The 19,800-nt window shown below is 46.8% G+C and overlaps 2 protein-coding genes across 3 annotated transcripts in view; one reads left to right on the forward strand and one right to left on the reverse strand.

The window, feature by feature from the left end:
- The window catches only part of DBF4 (DBF4-CDC7 kinase regulatory subunit), a 36,681-nt gene extending 36,463 nt beyond the window's left edge, over nucleotides 1–218 (reverse strand). Inside the window, exon 1 of the mRNA XM_065398820.1 lies at nucleotides 103–218. The gene's annotated coding sequence lies outside the window, so the exon portion shown is untranslated. The remainder of the gene's footprint in view (nucleotides 1–102) is intronic.
- Nucleotides 219–437: 219 nt separating this feature from the next.
- Nucleotides 438–19,800, forward strand: part of SLC25A40 (solute carrier family 25 member 40) — an 86,459-nt gene continuing 67,096 nt past the window's right edge. Inside the window, exons 1-4 of one of the 2 annotated variants that reach the window (XM_065399508.1) lie at nucleotides 438–463; nucleotides 10,115–10,236; nucleotides 16,352–16,411; nucleotides 18,631–18,737. In XM_065399508.1, coding sequence (XP_065255580.1) covers nucleotides 438–463; nucleotides 10,115–10,236; nucleotides 16,352–16,411; nucleotides 18,631–18,737 — 315 coding nt within the window. Of the gene's footprint in view, nucleotides 464–2,298; nucleotides 2,325–10,114; nucleotides 10,237–16,351; nucleotides 16,412–18,630; nucleotides 18,738–19,800 lie in introns of those variants that run through there. The other variant, XM_065399509.1, reaches the window with a different exon arrangement.

Below are 19,800 nucleotides of genomic sequence, written 5' to 3' on the forward strand. Positions count from 1 at the left end.
CCCCCCCTCAGCCATCGCTCCCCTGCCCCTCGCCCAACGCTCACCCCCGCCTCAGCCACCGCTCCGGCTGCCCCTCTCCCCCGGCTGCTCCTGGTCGCTCACCGTGGGCTCTAAGGCCGAGCCCCGGCCCCCGTGACCGGGGCGCTCTCACCCCGCCGGTGGCTCTCTCGGTACTTTCCCGCCTCACGCGTCCGACCTCAACAGGGGCCTACTAGCCTGGCCTCCTTCCTTCCCTGCGCGGCCCGCCGGCGGGCGGGGCTGACTAGCGCCGCCCCCTGAGGAGGCGGCATGACCGGCGCTGCCCGGCAGAGGGGGATGCCGGCGTAAGGCTAGTGTCGGTGCCGGAGCTGCCCTTCCCCCCAGCGCTGGGAGCAGAGTCACTCGGAGCGGGCTCCTGCCTCCCAACAGCCCGGTACGGGGCAGCGTGCGGGGGGCTGATGGCCTCGGGGGACGAGCTCTCCGGGTGGGAACGCTGCTGTATGGGGTACAGGTCCCTAAGTGGGGAAGCGACATTGTCTGTCAGTGGCCGCAATCCTGAGGGGATGGTGCATGGGGAAGGAGCGGGGGCAGTCGGGGAGGGGGCTGTAGAGTCACTAGTGGGGACGGAGTGGGGGCTGTAGTCACTAGTGGGGGAGGGTGCGGGGGGGAAGAAGGAGTGGGGGCTGTAGTCACTAGTGGGGGCTGTCATCACTAGTGGAGGATGGTGTGGGGGGAAGGAATGGGGGCTGTAGTCACTAGTGGGGGGAAGGAGAGGGGGCAATAGTCAGTAGTGGGGAATACTGTTGGGGGAAGGAGTGTGGGTTGTAGTCACTAGTGTGGGGACATGGAGTCTGTGTGGGTAGAGTGGGAGGGGTGTGTGCGTAGTAGAGGCTGATGTTCCTAAAGGGGACTGTGTCTTGTGGGGTGGGGTGAAGGAGCTTTTCTATGGAGAGAGCAAATTCTCTTCAGCCTGGGGTGTGGGCAGAAATCTGTAGGAGGACATGATCTTGAGGAGGGGCTGATTATATCCTTCAGTTTCGAGGACTGAAGTTTCTGAGGCCTTATCTTTACTGGGGGTGAGGGGAGTGTGTTCTTAACTAGAGTTAGCTAATTCAAGGGAAAATCCCAGTGAACTTGAGTTAAGAGCACACCTTTTTCCTGGTGAAAGCCTATGGGGGCATGAATGATACCAGTCTTTTGGGGGTGGTACATGGACTCTCTGGAGGTATATGAGCTTGTGAGAAGATCTGTTTAGACATAAAGACTCTGAACCATTAGAGGTTGGGTTTGTTTATACTAGAAAGTTTTGCTGCTTTAACTATATTGATATAAAAATGCATATACTTTTCAGGAAGCAAGGTAGGCAATATTGATAGAATTGTGCCCAGACTAGGGCTTATACTGGTAACTACATCGGACAAGGCCAAAAAAAACCCTGTATGAGACTGTAAGAGCCTACAGTGCTAGGACCTGGGACCATAGGGATTCTGTGCTGCTGCATGGCTAATCAAGGCTTAGGCTGGGCTCCTACAGGAGGACTCTGTGAGGCTGAGCTTGACAGGAAGCACTGCCCAGCAGGACTTGAGTGGTAGCCCTTCGGAGCCCACTGATTGGCTGATACCTGTACTAACCCAGGAAGCTAAGAGGGAGGGCATCTGAGCAACAATGCGGACTGACTGCCTCTCTCCCTCTATCCACTCTAGACTCTGCTTGCACTAGACCCTAGACTTCAGCTTCTGACCCTGGTCTGTCCTTGTCTTTGCTCTTCGATTGCTGTTTGTAACCTGGCATCTGACCCTCATCTCCTGGTAATCTTCCCCTGCCTATATCCTGACTCTTAGTTTGTCCTCTGGTCTGTCTTGGACTCTGACCTCCTGCTACTTGACTTGGCCCGACTCCTGCTCCGACCACTACATCTGACCACCGTTGTCCAGTCGTGACACAAACATAGTTTTCGGGATTTAACTTTTCTAGTTTAGGTGAGGCCTAAGCAGAAAGATTGCTGAGACATCATCAGTGAAAATGCTATAAAAAAGGTTATATAAAATTTGATGACTTAAGCGTTCCCATCTAGTCCTGATGTATATGGTTTTATGGCATCCCACGCCCCATTTTTATTATCTTATTATGCTCAAACCTTTTCCTGTCCTTCACCATTGTGCATGCCTGCTGGCTTGTTGTGTGTTTTTTTTGTTTTGTTTTGTTGTAAGAGTTGCTTATGATTAGTAGACTCCTTGCTTTGACAAAACCTTCAAAGAAAACAATATTAGAATATTTATTTTTGAATAAGGAAAACAAAGAAGAGGATCAACTTTGCAGATGCAAGAAAATAATTGCCAACAATGGTAAATCTACTGCCGTTTTGCAGTTTTCAGTTATAGCTTTCTATGCAATTATATTTCATGAAGTGATAAGAATTCTGTTGAAACTTGAAATATATCATGTAATTAATGAATTGGACCAGAGGTTTGTTAGAATGCTCCATCAGTTCAGATGTATTTTTTCCTAACGAATCCTGCTTTACTGCAACACAGTTGAATTTTTTTTTTTTAAATCAGAAACTGGGTATCTATAAGGTAACCCCCTGCTTGCTCAAAATGGCGCTATGTCCCCCTCTACTGGTGGCTAGGCACCCGAGAGAATGATGAGTCTGCTATAGCCTTGGCTAACAGATACTCCTGAGGGCATTCTGCACCAAAAAAATAAAAATTCTGAGTACAATATTTTAAAATTCTGCAAGTTTTATTTGTCAATAAATAAATGCAGAGGCTCCAGCATGGCAGTGCATGAAGGTGGGAGATCACCCTGCAGCCTCCCCATCCCAGGGACACGAACTCAGTGATGAGGCTGCACCCAACCCTGATGCAGCACAAGGCCTGGGCCTGCCCCAGAAATGCCCTGGGACCCTGCCCCTCTGCGGCAGGTGCACCAGGTGTGGGGCAGGCAGGCTGGCTCAATCAGGCAGGAGCCAAGTGTGGAGGAGCTCAGTGTTGGGGGATCCAGGTGTGGGGTCAGAGGATTCTGTGTGGGACAGTCTGGGTGCAGGCAGCTCAGTGGGTGGTGTAGGTGTTGGGGGATCTGGATGCAGAGAGGCTCGTTGGGGGGGCGAGGTTCCAGGTACGGGGGCAATGGGATTCTGCAGGGGCTTCCAGGTGAAAGTGGTTGGGGCTCAGCGGAGGGGTCTGGGTGTGGGGTCTCAGCATGGGGATCTGGGTGCTGGGGGAGTGGGGCTTGGTGGGGTGGGGGTCTGGGTGCAGCTAATTGGGGGTCTGGATGTGAGGGCTCAGGGTGGTGCAGGGGTGTGGTGCTCATCAGAGTGGGGGTTTGAGTGCAGGGAGCTCAGTGGGGGGTGGTCTGGGTGCAGGGTTGGGGTGCAGAGGGCTCCAGATGCAGGGGTTGAGGTTCAATGGGGTGGGGTTTGGGTATGAAGGACATGGGGGGTTCTGGGTGTACGGGGTGTGGCTTGTCGGGGGTGTCTGGGTATGGGAGGTCCGGATGCACGGGGTTGGGCAGATGGGGGAGCAGCTCCACAAACAGTGACCCTTCTCTTGCTCCTCCCCCCCCCCCCGCAACTGAGGAGCGATGCGGGCAGGAAGCAGGGGAAGATGCTGAGCTTCTTGCAGCTAGGGGAGGTTTCTGGGGGTGGGTCTGACACAGCCCCAGCCACTCCTTGAAGGGGAAGAGGAAGTCCAGTCCTCTCCTGCCTCCAGCCCAGCCAGGATTAGCATCTGATCTCAGCTCAGGGTAGAAGCCACTGGCTGGGGTGTGCCTAGCCCTGTGGTGATTTACCTCTCCACCGGCTGCTCTGGGTGCCTGAAACAATTTACCTGTGCAGCTAGGGAGTGGTGTGTGACTGCTCTTGCATCTTCCCTTTAGTTCCCTGTCAGAAAGTCATTTTTCTGCGGGGAAGCAAATAAATATGTGGGGAACATGAATTTTGCATGTGCGCAGTGGCGCAGAACTTCCCCAGGAGTAAACAGAGATGTCTTTTAGCTCATGCAGTAGAAGTTCATGCGTTTAGTTCCAGAGGGTCTCAGGTTTGATCCCCAATGCCCATGTGTGGGTTGGCGTTACGGTAACAAATCTGTGTTTGTGATATTTACAGGATTGTAATGGAGCTGAACTACAGGCTTATTAAAAGAAAACAATTTAAAGTAGTTATTACATAATAACATCCACTTCTCCATTACATGGCCCTTTTCAGTATTTAAAATTTATTATTCTCAAGTAGTAACTTCTTTAAAATGCCTTTTAAAGCCTCTTTGCTGTTCATCTTGAATAAAAAAGCACTAAAATTAGGGATGAATGTGGAGCTGAAACCTACCTTTAATATAGGTGTGATGCACAGGACTTCTGCTACGAGACTGATCTTCATTTACTGTTCCTTTGTGTGTGAGACTGGTCAGAGTTTAAAAAAAAAAAAGTTAACTGATATTTATGTTGTTATAGTAACCCTTCTGCCAGGTACCAATGGCAGCAACAAGGACAACGTTCAATAAAACTATGGCTTGAGCCACCACCCACTTCTGTACTCCTACCTCTGGCTCTGGGAAAGAAAAATAAAACTTCCCTGGTCACTTTTGCAGGTGGGATTTCCCCACTCAGAACCCTGGAGAAACATGGAGCCACAAAAACATGGAGCCCTTTTTATTTAGGGAAAAACAATAAAAACAAACATGAAAACCATATTCATATTAACATACTAGAAAATGAACAGCCCAAAATCAGTGCACCAGGAGTCTGATCAACCATACAGTTCCAAATTGTAATTGTCTGGCTCCTTGACCCAGAACTCTTAGTGTCAATACAAATCACACTCACCCCAAACCCCACTCACAGGTCCAATTAGACTCAGTGGAAGCTGAGAAGTTGCTCGGCTCTGCCTGATTGCACCGGTCCAGAGAGAACTACTTCTCCACGTCCCACTCTGAGGCGTAGCTACCTGATCCAATTCTGTGATCTTACCTTTGTTTCTGCTGGTGTTGAGAGCCGTTGCCATCTGTACAGTCAGCTCTGCATGACTACAGCCATTGGTCCAGTCCTGCAAATTTACTCCACACAGGGCAAAGAATCTTCAGATGGAAAACCAAGACAAGACCCTTGCAACTGAGCTCTTAGTCTTTAGGATAAAGCCCTTTCCCCCTTGCTTTGTCTTGGACTTGAGTTTTGTTACCGAACTAAAGTCCCTATGTAATCAGGGTCAGTGGTTCTCAACCTTTCCAGACTACTGTACCCCTTGCAGGAGGCTGATTCGTCTTGCGTATCTCAAGTTTCACCTCACTTAAAAGCTACTTGCTTACAAATTCAGATCTAAAAGTACAAAAGTGTCACTGCACACTATTACTGAAAAATTGCTTACTTTCTCATTTTTACATAGAATTATATAATAAATTGCGACCCCCCCCCACCCCAGATTGAGAAACACTGATAGTATATAGAACAGTATAAATAAGCCATTGTATGAAATTTTAGTTTGTACTGACTTCGCTAGTGCTTTTCATGTAGCCTGTTGTAAAACTAGGCAAATGTCTAGATGAGTTAACGAACTCACTGGAAAGACTTCTGTGTACCCCTGGTTGAGAACCACTGCTCAGGGTGATCTATTCACTCCAGGGTATATCCTGCACAATTCCTATGTCCTTTCATGAGTACAGTAGTAATAATCTATTATTATTTATACTTTGAAAACAAATTCCAACTAAAGCAGCAAAACTCAGAAGATGGAATTATAGATAAGCAATATTGTTTTTGTAAATGAAGCTGGTCATAGGTGGCTTTTCCCTTTCTTCCCTATAGAGCAGGGGTAGGCAACCTATGGCACACATGCCAAAGGCGGCACGCGAGCTGATTTTCAGTGGCACTCACACTGCCTGGGTCCTGGCCACCGGTCCGGGGGGCTCTGCATTTTAATTTAATTTTAAATGAAGCTTCTTAAACATTTTAAAAACCTTATTTACTTTACATACAACAATAGTTTAGTTGTATATTATAGACTTATAGAAAGAGACCTAAAAACGTTAAAATGTATTACTGGCACGCAAAACCTTAAATCAGAGTGAATAAATGAAGACTTGGCACACCACTTCTGAAAGGTTGCCGACCCCGGCTATAGAGGGAGAAGAGAGTTCAAGCCCTCTGTCTTCTGGCCCTGGGACTTACAGTATGAATGCAAGAGAAAACAATACAAATTCAATATCAAAAATAGCCACTGTGTCATGGTTGAAGCCAACTTTGATGGGCTGACATCTTATCTGCAGTTTCCGCCCACTGCCCAGGATCCATCCTATGTTCCCTCCCCAGTTGTAGTACCCCATCTGCTGATGAGGCTCTCCAACACTTCTCCAGCTTAACATGCTCGCACAATGTGTTTCTTAGTATACTGGAGTTGCAAGTGATTTCCTTATGGAGGTGCAATGATGGTGAATAGTTAATGTGATGTTTGGGTGTGAAGGCATTTCTTTGCTTTTAACAATGTCTGGTTGGTTTTGTATGCAAACAACCTTAACTTTTCACCAAATTTTTTTTGGTGAAAATGTAAGTTCCCAAAATATTTTTACTTGTGGTCCTATGTGGCTTGTTTTGCTTCATAGAAGAGTGTGTGAGGGGAGATCTTCAAAGAAAGCAGCTAGGTTCTATCACTGGGAGTGTGGAATCCTTTTCTGAACCCAAGTTTGTAAATCACATTACAGATGTAGTATATCTTCCTAGCGTGACCAAGGGTTTGGGAACTTGTGAGTTTGCTATATGAAGGATTCTCCTTTTGAATAGGATTACTACCTATTGGAGAAATGTGTGTGGTTTATGTTTTGACAGTAGTTTTAATACAAAATAATATTTTTTTTAAATGCTAAAGAGACAATGTGGAGTGGTTGGCAAACAAGTTACTTATTTGTTTAATTAACAGTCAAATCAAAAGCATGCTCTAGAACAGTGGTTTTCAAACTTTTTTTCTGGCGACCCAGTTGTAGAAAATTGTTTATGCCCTCGACCCAACAGAGCTGGGGATAAGGGGTTTGAGGTGTAGGAGGGGCTCAGGGCTGGGGCAGAGGGTTGGAGTGCAGGGGTGAGGGCTGCGGGGTGGGGCCGGGAATGAGGAGTGTGGGAGGGAGCTCTGGGCTAGGGCAGGGGGTTGGTGTGTGGGAGGGGGTCGGCTCTGGGCTGGGGTGCAGGCTCTGGGGTGGGGCCAGGGATGAGGGGTTTGGGGTGCAGGAAGGGGCTCCAGGTTTGGGTGGGGTCAAGGCTGGGGCGCGGGGCTGGGGCGCGGGTTTACCTCAGGCAGCTCCCGGTCAGCGGTACAGCGGGGGTGCTAAGGCAGGCTTCCTACCTGTTCTGGTACCACGGCCTGCGCTGTGCCCCAGAAGCAGCCAGCAGCAGGTTTGGCTCCTAGGTGGAGGCACGCGGCTCTCGCCCGCAGGCACCACCCCTGACAGCTCCCATTGGCCGGGACCCAGCCAATGGGAGTCTGGAGCCAATGCTTGGGGTGGGGGCAGTGCGCGGAACCCCTTGCGCCCCCCACCCCTGCCTAGGAGCTGGACCTGCTGCTGGCCGCTTCCGGGGTACAGCGTGGTGTCAGAACAGGTAGGGACTTGCCTGCCTTAGTCGGGCAGGACCGCCGACGGGACTTTTAATGGCCCGGTTGGCAGTGCTGACCAGAGCCGCTGCGATCCAGTGCCTTACATTCCGTGACCCAGGACTGGGTCATGACCCGTAGTTTGAAAACCACTGCTCTAGAAGAGTTTTAAAGAGATTTGTCTGCATCATGTAGCCAGTTAAGATTAGCCTTTATAATGGGGAGATTAAAGTCATTAGGTAGTAAACACAAATAATAAAACACAACATTTATATAGAACCCTTTAAAATTTACAAGAACTTTGCAACATCAATAAAATAACAGCTGCACTAGTTATATGTACATTTAGTAAGACCTGCCTTGACTTTTAGATCATACTTGTCCCACATACTATTCTTTGGACTTGTGGCTTTCCTGGCTTGTGAGGACAGCCTTCTGGCTTCTCCTGGCCTTTGTTCAAGAAATGAAAACTTGATGTCAACAATCTCATTAACTATTGGTCAATACTGCATGTTCTATTTCTGGGTAAGATTATAGAGAAGTTTTTTATGAGATAAGCCTGAGTGCCCAGATGCTTCAGTTCTTCTTGAGTCTTTTCAGTCTGGGTACAGACCTGTATAAGGGGCAAAAACAGCCCTCATTGCATTGGTAGATGATCTCTTCCTGGTGATGGATAAAATGTCCATGCTGATATTGTTAGATCTGTTAGCCTTTGGTAGTGCTGACCATGAGGTATTATTGACTTACTCTTGGATTGCAGTAGGGATGAATGTGCTGCTCTTGAATGGTTCCACCCTTTCCTTACAGATCACACCCAGAGAATGGTGTGGGGCAAGTGCTCTTCCTCCTTAGACAATGTTGTAAAATTCTGCAGGGAAACAGTACTCCTGGGGGAATTCTGTGCCACTGTGTGTGCGCAGAATTCATGTCCCCTGTAGATTTCTTTGCTTCCCTACAGAAAAATGATTTTCTGACAGGGAAGCAAAGGGAAGATGCAAGAGCAGTCACGCACCCCTCCCTAGCTGCGCAGGTACATCGTTTTAGGCACTCGGAGCAGCCAGTGGAGAGGTAAATCACCACAGGGCTGGGCACACCCCAGCCAGTGGCTCCTACCCTGAGCCAGGATCAGCTGCTAATCCCAGCTGGGCTGGAGGCAGGAGAGGATAGGACTTCCTCTTCCCCTTCAAGGAGTGGGTGGGGCTGTGTCAGACCCACCCCCAGAAACCTCCCCCAGCTGTAGGAAGCTCAGCATCCTCCACGCTTCCTGCCCCCATCGCTCCTCAGCTCCCCCATCCGCCCAACCCCCGTGCATCTGGACTTCCCATACCCAGATACCCCACACACTCAGAACCCCCCTAGCCCTCCATACCCTAAACCCACCCCATTGAACCTCAACCCCTGCATCTGGAGCCCTCTGCACCCAGATTGCCTGCCTCCAGACCCCCACCCCTGCACCCAGACCACCCCTCACTGAGCTCCTTGCACTCAACCCCCCACTCTGATGAGCATCACACCCCTGCACCACCCTGAGTCCCTACACCACTGACCCCCAATTAGCTGCACCCAGACCCCCACCAAGCCCCACTCCCCCAGCACTCAGACCGCTTCACTGAGCCCCAACCACGCTCACCTGGAAGCCCCTGCAGAGTCCCATTGCACCTGGAACCCCCGCCCCCCAATGGGCCTTTGTGCATCCAGATCACCCCAGACCTAGACCCCCTACTGAGCTGCCTGCACCCAGATCGTCCCACACAGAATCCTCTGACCCCATACCTGGATCCCCCCACACTGAGCCCCTCCACACTTGGAGCCTGCCTGCCCCACACCTGGTGCGCCTAGCACAGAAGGGCAGGGCCCCAGGATGTTTCTGGGGCAGGCCCAGGCCTTATGCTGTGTCAGGGTCGGGTGCAACCTCACCTCTGAGTTCGTGTACCCGGGATGGGCGGTGGGGAGGTTGCAGGGTGATCTCCCACCTTTGTGCACTGCCATGCTGGAGCCTCTGCATTTATTTATTGACAAGTAAAACTTGAAGAATTTTAAATATTGTGCGCAGCATTTTTAATTTTTTGGCACAGAATTTGTAATTTTTTTGCCGCAGAATGCCTTCAGGAGTAGAATATATATTTTCTCGTGTTCAGCATGAGTGTGGTGTTGCTAGGATGGTTAGCGAAGAGATATGGCCTGCAGTGCTTTCAGAGTGCTGACAACATCCAACCATTTCACTTGAACAACATCCAACCATTTCACTTGAACTAGCAAATGCTGTTGAGCACCTAGCTGGGGAAGATGTGGACATGGATTAGAGCCTCTTTATTTTTAATGTTTAAAAGGTATTAAAAATCTACAGTTAACTATGCATCAGAGTTTTTTGTTTTAATTTTTATTTAAGTAAACTTAGATCTAATATATTTTCAGAACAAGCTGTAGAACAAATACATTTTCTAACTCTTACAATAGATAATGACTTGACAATATTGGTATGCAAACAGAAGACTAATATTTACACTTTTTTCTAATGATTTTTCCATAAGTTTTGAAAACAATCTAATTTCTGTTTCTTAATAGGTTGCTTTTCTGTGAGAGGAAAATTATGGGTTCTGAAGAGAATAACAACGAATTGTATAAAATAACCACTACTCAGCAAGCAATTGCCTCTTGTTGTGGAGCTATTGTTACATCACTCTTGGGTAAGACAAAATATTGATCAAACTTAGCATAAAGTAAATCATAACTCTCTTTTGTTTAGACAATTTTAAAAGATCTTTAAACATTTATTTTACATACGTTTATTCTGCTGTGCTATAGCACAATAAAGCCTTTGATGAGTTCTCTATCAGCATTACTATTTAAGTATTTTGAACCCACAAATACTTTGGTCATTTGGAGTCTTTCCAGTCTCTTAACAAAATGTAGTCACGTCCAAAAATGGGAACAATTTTTATTAACTTTTATCATTGTTTTCCCTCCCTTACCCTGTAATGTCACAGAATAATTTACTTTTCTATCTATAATCAAAATGAGCCTAAACAAGTTTTGATTCAGTTATTCCTACTTCTGAAACATGGATGACAGATAAAGGTCTCTGTTGTAAGTGGTCTGTTTACTATGCTAGTCTTCAATCCCGAAAGCACTATGCATGTGAGTAATTTTACACACACGTCATCCCACTCAAGTTCAGTGGGGCTATTCACCTGCATAAGTGTTTGCAGGATTGGGAATTCAGCTATAATGAACCTGAAAAGTAAATGTATTGAAGAATTTCTTCTTTGAGAAAAAAAAATAATTAGATTTTTAGGCACCGTGATATAGTGGACTGACCACAAGGCTGGAAAAAGAAGACAGGAAGCCAACAACTTTTAAACTGCTATCCAATTCTGACTTGCTGCATGGACTTGAGCATGTTCCAGCTGCATAATGAGGATAACACCTGTCTTGTAGGAGAGTTGTGGAGATTGATTAATTACTATAAAGTGCTTCAAAGCTGAAAAATATTATAAAAGATAAAAGTGGTTTTGTTGGCAATAGTTTTGTGTTTAGTTAGCGGAATTCTCATTTGAGTTGGCTGGAGGGAGAATAATAGGTTGAAAGTTTCCTTTGTTTCCCCCTCAGAAGTGGTTTGTGTGCAATTTTGTGTGGGTATGCCTTCACTAGTAACATTAAAGTGCTGCCGCTTTAATTAAACATTAAAGCTCTCCCAGCGCTATAAAAAAAACCCACCTCCACGAGGGGAGTGGCTCCCAGCACTGGTGCACTGTCTACACTGCGACTTTACAGCGCTGAGACTTGCAGTGCTCAGGGGTTTTTTTTCACACCCCTGAGCGAGAAAGTTGCAGCGCTGTAAAGTGCCAGTGTAGACAAGCCCTGTGTGTTTTTAATTACAAGTTTCAGTGGCATCCAGTAGTGAGGAGTACTTAGGCCCAGGCCTGCAAACAGTTAAGCACATGTGAAACTTTTTGTAAAGTTATGCATTTATTTAAAAATTTACAGGATCAGAGATGTACTTTCTGACTCTTTGAGATACTGAAGGTATTTGGAGCACTCTTGTTGATCCTTTGCTACTGGGGCCACCCCTGACGATTAATTATTTCTTCAGTGTCCATTTTCAAATACATGTAGCTTCTTTAGAGTAAATTGCAAGATTTGGGATTATTTTTCTTATTTTGAGATAATTTTTATTTTTTTGCTGACTACTGCTTCACTTCCTATTTGGAGGCTTGGATTGATTGGCTTATGAGGGAGATGCCATGATTCTGAAGCTTGGTAAAGGAGTATGTGTGTGTGTGTGTTCTGATAGCCTGGGCATTCCTGTTATAAGAATTGCTCAAGAGAGACTATCAGGACTGCCCTTGATTGACAGTGTTGCTCTAAAATGGGATTTGCCAGCAGGAGTTGGCTTCTTTCATTTTGCAGCAGAGATGGAATGCTGACCTCAGGTATAACTAAGGCTCCCTGTATTCAGTGGGACCTGATTCTGCTGCAGCAATGCCTAAAGTTCCTCAGCAACCACTGCTGAATTACATGGCAAAATCAATTTATTCTATTCCCTCTCCTCCACAGCAATACATGCAGCTGCATCTGATAGTTTAAAATACTAATTGGTATATAATATGTTGATTATTTTAAAGGATGAGTTTTTCACTATGTTTTTCACCTGCGTCCCTGCACTCTGCACAGTCCTTGGCTCCTACGGTCTTCTGCAAGCAACCCAGATCAGAACCTCCTTCCATGTTTGTGCAAGGGAAGGGACCAGCTTATAGCCTCCTTTAGCAGCTCATTTCCCTGGACCTTACTAGCTGCACTATTCTCCACGCTGCCCAGCTCATTAGTTTATGCTTCTGGTTCCCCCTGCTGCCTGGCTGTAAACTAGATTCCAACTCTGTGTGACTACATGGAGCAGTGCTGATCACATTCACTGTAATCCAACTACCACTGCATAGTGGAGAAATCTGGAGAGCAAGAGGCAGCTGCTGGCAGGTCCCAACTAGGAGGGAAGATGGAAAACAAAATGTTGGGTGTCTGCAGAAAAAAAGACAAACTTGAAGCAAAAGTGCTTAATTCCATAGCATATTTGGGCTTGTGTACACACAGAAACTGTACCAGTATAACTAAATCTCTTTCTAGTTTGTTTTAATTGAACTGGTGCAGCCCCCTTATGTGGACACTCTTTAATCTATTTAAAAGTGCCTAGTATTGATTTATCTTAATTTTGTTGGCTAGTTGAAAATAGCTAAGGAAAACATAAGAGCATCCATCACTTTGTTTTTGTGCAGAGATCACATGTGACATACTATAGTTATTTTTCGAATAGAGCCTGAAGTAATTAGCAGATGTTGTAGTTTGCAGGTGTACACTTTCATGCTATATGCTTGCTAAATGAATTGCTTCAACTTTAGTATTGTTTTTTACTCATTGACATGCTGTGGAAAATATTTTAGTTGAGCTGCAGAGGATTTTTTTATTAATTGGGTTTGTGCCCTTTTTCTGCTATATTATGATGTATGAAGAAGACCAAAACAAGATAATGTATGATCTTCCTTGGATTTGCCAGAGGACCTTTTAGGAGTCTCCAGCCATGTGTATTATGAACTCTCACACCTTAGTTGAATAGGGTTACCATATTTCAACACTGAAAAAAGAGGACACTCCACGGGAGCCCTGGCCCCACCCCAACCCCGCCCCTTCTCCGCCCCCATTCCAACCCCTTCCCCAAAGTCCCTGCCCCAATTCTGTCCCCTCCTCTGAGCACCCCGCATTCCCCCTCCTCCCTCCCGCTCTGATCTTGGTTGGGGGTTGCTAAGTGCTTCCCTGCTCCCCACTCACCCTGCAGCCCCTGCACCCCCCATTGCCCTGCAGCCTCTGTGACCCGCGCTCCCCACTCGCCCTGCAGCCTCTGCACCCCCCATTGCCCTGCAGCCTCTGTGACCTCTGCTCCCCACTCGCCCTGCAGCCTCTGCACCCCCCCTTGCCCTGCAGCCTCTGTGACCTCTGCTCCCCACTCGCCCTGCAGCCTCTGCACCCCCCCTTGCCCTGCAGCCTCTGTGACCCCTGCTCCCCCCCGCCCCTGCAGCCCCTGCACCCCCCCGCCCCTGCAGCCTCTGCGCCCCCCCACCTGCCCTGCCCCTGCGCCCCCCTGCCGCCTCTATGCCCCTGCCTGCCCTGCTCCTCCTCGCCCTGCAGCCTCTGCGCCCCCCGCATGCCCTGCTCCCCCACTCACCCGGCAGCCTCTGCCTGGCGGGGGCTTCGAACGCTCAGCGGCGACCAGGGCGGTGCGGGTCCCTGCAGCCCCGGCACACGCCGCACTCCCCACCCCGCGCCGCAGCCTCCTTCCTGCTGCCGCCGAGCACGTTCCCCGGCCTGACTGTCCCCGCTGGAAACAGCTCCCGCGGCGCCGGGGCCGCAGGAAGGGTCCCCCAGTGGCCGGGGGGTCCCCGCCCGCGAGGGAAGCCCGAGCCGCTGGCTGGGCCCGGCCTCCCCGTGGTCCTGCGGGCTCGGCTGGGGCGCGCGGTCCGCCCGGCCTGCGGGGGCAGCAGTGGCCCCTCTGCCGGCTTCTGTGGCTGCGCCCCCCCTCCCCCCGTCCGAGCTTGCTACAATGTAGCCGGGGCGGCTGGGCTGCACTGTGGATTCGATGGGTCGTGCTGGGGCCGGGCGGACCCTGGCTTATGCCTCCCTATTTTCCTGGACATGTTCGACTTTTTGAAAATTCCCCCCGGACGGGGATTTGAGGACCAAAAAGCCGGACATGTCCGGGGAAATCCGGACGTATGGTAACCTTATAGTTGAAGGGATGGATGTGTCTGGATCTTTAATAAAACCATTCTCCTCTTCCATGTACATTAGGAATTGTAATTATATTAGGTGTTACATTTCTTGTTTAGCAAATAGTCTCACTAAAGATCCCTTACCTCTTAGTTGTTCTGATTTTTGTGTGTGTGTGTAAATTTCTCAACATAGATATGACCTACTCAGATGTCATATTTCACTACTCCTCCAGTCACTGTAGCTTTCAGCATAGACAAACTTTAATTTCTAAAGTGAAAAGAAAGCTGATTTTTTTTTAAAAAGGCCAGTCCCCCACATACCTGCATCTAAATGCATTGTAAAGAAGCAAAGGAGAGCACAAGTCAACTCTTTTTACTTTGCAGATTGCCATTAAAATCAATTAATGAAATAGATAAGTATACACTAGCACACTATGGGTACTATGTTGCTCTGATAATATGGACAATTGCTTAATTAGCACACACTGTTTCCACTGTGGTATGCCATTTAAATGATTTTGCTGTGCTGTTTTATACAAATTCAGCAGTACAGCTTAATGGCACATGCCTCTTTGTTTGGGTTTTGAATAATCCCCATGCTCTTCTAAACATTTTATATCAGTCTGTCTGATGGGAAATTAGAAGGCAAAGGGATACCTGGTCACCTACAAGCCACATAGGATATTAGCTATTCTTAGTCCAGCAAAACATCTGTTAAACAGGTTCTCTGTTTTCTCTAGCTGATACCTTGTGTGACATTCTATACCTTGGGGAAGCGCCCTGTAAACCCCATGTTCCTCATTTATATATATTTGTGATCCTGCGTATAAAGCATGCCGTGTAAGGTATCAGGGGAAAGGTTATGATCTGCTGAAACCCACTGTTCCATCTAAATATGTATATTATTAATGCATATGAAGTTATGAGAATGTGCTGTATGGTTGTCACTAAAATATGCTGTGGGTTTGGGAAGTGCCCAGATACTAACTCTCCAGAGATAATGACAAGGGCACAGGTAACCAACGCTGGGTGGGTGCTGAGCAGACATTATCACCCATTGTCCAGCAGAGGAGTTACAATTCAATGACTCACTCACAGGAGACACACCAGGATATTGCTTCACCTTGGGATTCAGCAATGCCCACCAGACATGCCTGGACTTGTGTTCTCCAAGCACATGGACTAAGGGTATAAAACAGAACATGGGGTCCCAGTGCTTGGCCTTTCTCCTTCCCCCACCTACGCTGCAAGCAACCAGGACACTCAGAAGACTGAAGACTCCAACAGGGGACTGATCAAGGTTTCAAGGGTGTACTATGTACTGCAATATTCAGTGGGGTGAGAAAAACTGCTTCATCTAAATGTTGCCCAGTCTAATAGGGTTGAGAGTTTAGACTGCGTGCTTATATTTTATTTTGGTAACTAACTCTAACTTTTCATTTATAATCACTTAAAATCTATCTTTTGTAGTCAAGAAATTTAACTATTTATTTTTACCAATGAGTTTGCCTGAAGTGTTTGGTGAGGGTGTTTGCTCAGGTTTACAAATGCTAGTGTATATCCATTTTCCATCAATGAAGTGGTGAACCAATTAATAAGATGAGCAGTGCAAGATGGTATATTCCTGAGGTACAAGGCTGGGAGCTGGGGGAATTTGGCTGGTGCCTTTCTCTGTGTGATTCATGAGTGGCTCTGGGAGCATTCATGCAATCTAGTTGGGTGTGGGGCTCCACATGCGGTTGTGCTGAGTGATAACAACACCTGGAGGGGCTTGCTGCTTGTCACTGGCAAAACATTGTGAGAGACAGCCTAGGCGGTCCCACAGTCCCAGGCTGCACCCTGGGGATCCCGTCACACTTTGCAAAATGATTATTTTCTTTTTCTGAGAAATAATTAGTGTAGTAGTTGTGGAAGCTCATGACAGGTCATCAGAATCGATGTGCTGCTACTCTTCCAGGGCTTGCAGTGCGTTCCTAAGGAGGAAATAATACATCTAAAATGTATTCATCAAAAAGTCATGTGATTCTTTTTTGGTTTGTTTTAGTGACACCTCTTGATGTTGTCAAAATTCGACTGCAAGCCCAAAGCAATTCATTCACTAATGGTAAATATACAGGTTTTTAAATAATTAAGGTAACCTGATATCTTTATAAATACTTTCCATCTTAATAATTTCCCCCAAATCTATTTTAAGTGTACTTCTACTCCAAAAAATGATGATGTAAGGTTCTGTGTTTGTCTTAATGCCTTTAGTTCGAATTTGCTTATTTTTTTAAGAAAAAGATTCCCCCTCACCTCCAACTTTCAGCCCTGCAGACTCAACTAGGACCAGAAAGGCCAACTGTGTGTTTTTTCTGACTTGCACCTCATCTCTAGTAGTAATGTTTTTGAGGTCCAAATTCTGCCCTCTGGTACAACTCTGCAACTCCAGTATTGTTATTTGAGTTGTACAGATGTAACTGAAAGCAAAACTTGATCTTGCAGTTTGAACTAGGGTTAACAACCCTCCCGGTTTCGCCAGAAGTCTCCCGGAGTCGGGCTTTATCTCCCGGAGGTTACTGAAGCCAAACCGTGAGATTTTAGGCTGCTAAAAGTCCAGCGGCGCAGCAAGGCTAAGGCAGGCTCCTTGCCTGCTCTGGCCCCACACCACTCCCAGAAGCAGCTGGCACGTCACTGCAGGCCCTGGGGCAGCAGGGGGGTCTCTGCGCACTGCCCCCGCCCCGAGCGCCGACTCCGCAGCTCCCATTGGCTGGGAACAGTGGTTAATGGGAGCTGCGGGGCAGTGCCTGGAGGCAGGGGCAGCACGCGGAGCCTCCTGCCCCCATCTCCAGGGGCCGCAGTGATGTGCTGGCTGCTTCCAGGAGCGGCGCCGGGGCAGGGCAGCAGGAAGCCTGCCTTAGCCCTGCTGCACCGCTGACCAGGAGCCACCCGAGTCTGCACCACTCACCCCCTCCCGCACCCCAACCCCCAGCCCTGAACCCCCTCCTGCACTCAAACTCCCTCCCAGAGCCAGCAGCCCTCACCCCTCCTGCACCCCAATCCCCTGCCCCAGCCCTGAGCCCCCTCCCGGAGCCTGCCCCCTCCCAGCCCTGAGCCCCCTCCGGTGCCCAAACTCCCTCCCAGAGCTTGCACCCCCTCCTGACCCCAACCCCATGCCCCAGCCTGGTGAAAGTGAGTGAGGGTGGGGGAGAGTAAGCGACGGAGGGAGGGCGAATGGAGTGAGCGAGGCGGGGCCTCGGGGTAGGGGTGGGGCAAGGGTGTTTGGGTTTGTGTGATTAGACAGTTGGCAACCCTAGTTTGAATTTACTTGACAATTATGTTGATGCTGAGCCAGAGAAGATTCTAGTTCGCTCTTCTATAGCTGTGTTGACTTTGTGATGCCAATAAGAGTAAAAAAAGTAGCAAAAACTTATTTTAGTCAATTAAGTAAGTAGGTATAACTCAGTACGCCCAGGAAGATTTCTTAAGTAAGAAGGTGCCATTTTTACATAGCTACTCTTCTGACCGCATCAGTATTTCAACTATGAAGAGCACAAGAACATTGCAAAACTATATACAGTTGATTAAGGAGAAATAGACATCAATATAATTAAGTTAAATATTCCTACAAGAGATTTATTATTATAAAACCATGATTACTGGAATCCTAATTCAACAGTAAAGCCCATCTCCAGAGCTTGAGGAGAATTTTGAAAAGGAGCAATAATTCTTATTTGATCACTTGTGTAAACAGAAAGCTAAAATGATATATTGTCATCTTATACTTCTGTCAAAGATATGCCAATTTATTCTTGCTATTTATTTATATATAATTAACAAAGGAGAGAGAGAGAAAAGAAATAAGAAGGTGATCAAGATACCTAAGTCCCTGCTCTGCCACAGACTTCCTGTGTCACCGTGGGCAAAGTCATTTAACCTCCCTGTGCCTCAGTTTGCCCATTGGTAAAATGGGGATAATAGTACCTACCTCACAGGGTAGATGGTATAAATGAAATCTGATTTAATTATATCCAAATCCTTTCCTGTTTTCTTGCTCCTTCAACAGCCACTAATGTAGCGCCAGCTCCATTAATGCTTAACTCCAGCTTTTGGAGTCTGGGTAAGCAATTTCATTTAATCTGGCAGGGATGTTTTTGGTAGGTGTGTTTGCTGCTCCCCTCCCTTTCCCTTTTTAATGCCAGCCTTTATTGGCTTTCCAAGTTTATTCTGCCCCAGTTTGTCAGACCAGCATCTTTGTTACCCATATGATTGATTTAGAAATGCTATTGAATGGTAAAGATATTGCAGGAGTTAACTGTTTCCTTATATGTAACATTTTATTAGGAAAATGTTTTGTATACTCCAATGGCCTTATGGATCATGTATATGTCTGTGAGGATGGGAACAGCAAAGCCTGGTATAAGAAACCTGGCCATTTCAGAGGGATGTTGGTAAGGAAGTTATATTTATAATACTAAGTATACTGGGAATGTGTGAAAAATAAACATTGATATACTACCAATTAAACCTCTTAAGGAGTTCATGTGCTATCCAATGTTGTTTGAGAGGCATTTCATATTGCAAGACAATATCACTAGGAGTGTACATACTTTGACAGTGCAGATTTTATAGAAGATTTATCAACATGTTTAAATATAGCAAGTATCTCATAAGATTTTGCTTTTCTTTCTGACACAGTACCTACTTTAAAACAGTAAGGTTCAGATCCATGCAGATCAGATTGAAGGGTTGGTTTTTGCAGCTTTGTTAATCAGCCTGCAGGACCCAAGCTAAAACCTTAAATGTAGACACAAAACATTACTTGGTAGTTCCCATATTTTTCCTTTTTTTTTAAATTGGAACTTCAACTCTAGGAAGAATGGATGAATGCTGAGCTTATTATTTTTGTGTGTCCAGTTTTGTGCTGATTGCCAAGCATAATGGTTCCTGCAGGGCCTCGCCTTATCCAGTCAATGCACATCTGAACAAGATCTGCTGTGTAGCTAATGGTATTCTGCGCATATATGTATATGCAGAATAACATTTTTTCACTTTAAATTATGGTAAAAAGTGCTAAAAATCATAGCAAATAAAGTGTCTGAACAAAAACTAGAACCAGGTCAGTTGGTTCCACCCACAATTCCTAAGCCACTATTCTGAGTTCCATTTTATTTTACTTACTTTTATCTGTTATAACTATAGAATTATTAATAGTTATCCAAAGTGTTTGAGAAAGGATCTGTCTTTTTATCTCTCACACACATTCACCTAGAACAATCATAGACTAATTAAGACAAAGGAGAGGTGGAAAGGGAAGCCACAATTCCTTCCTGCCAAGATACTGACCCACTGATCCTACCTCCCCAGTCTGAAACACATGCATAATAATAATTATCTGTACTTACTGTACTTTTCTATCTGCAGATCTTTCAGCATTTTACTGAATTGAATATGCATTATTAGCCCAATTTTAAGGTTGTCCTAGTTAAGTACAGGGGTGAAATTGTGGCTCGA

The sequence above is a fragment of the Emys orbicularis genome, chromosome 2, assembly GCF_028017835.1.
Source record: "Emys orbicularis isolate rEmyOrb1 chromosome 2, rEmyOrb1.hap1, whole genome shotgun sequence".
Classification (NCBI taxonomy): domain Eukaryota; kingdom Metazoa; phylum Chordata; order Testudines; family Emydidae; genus Emys; species Emys orbicularis.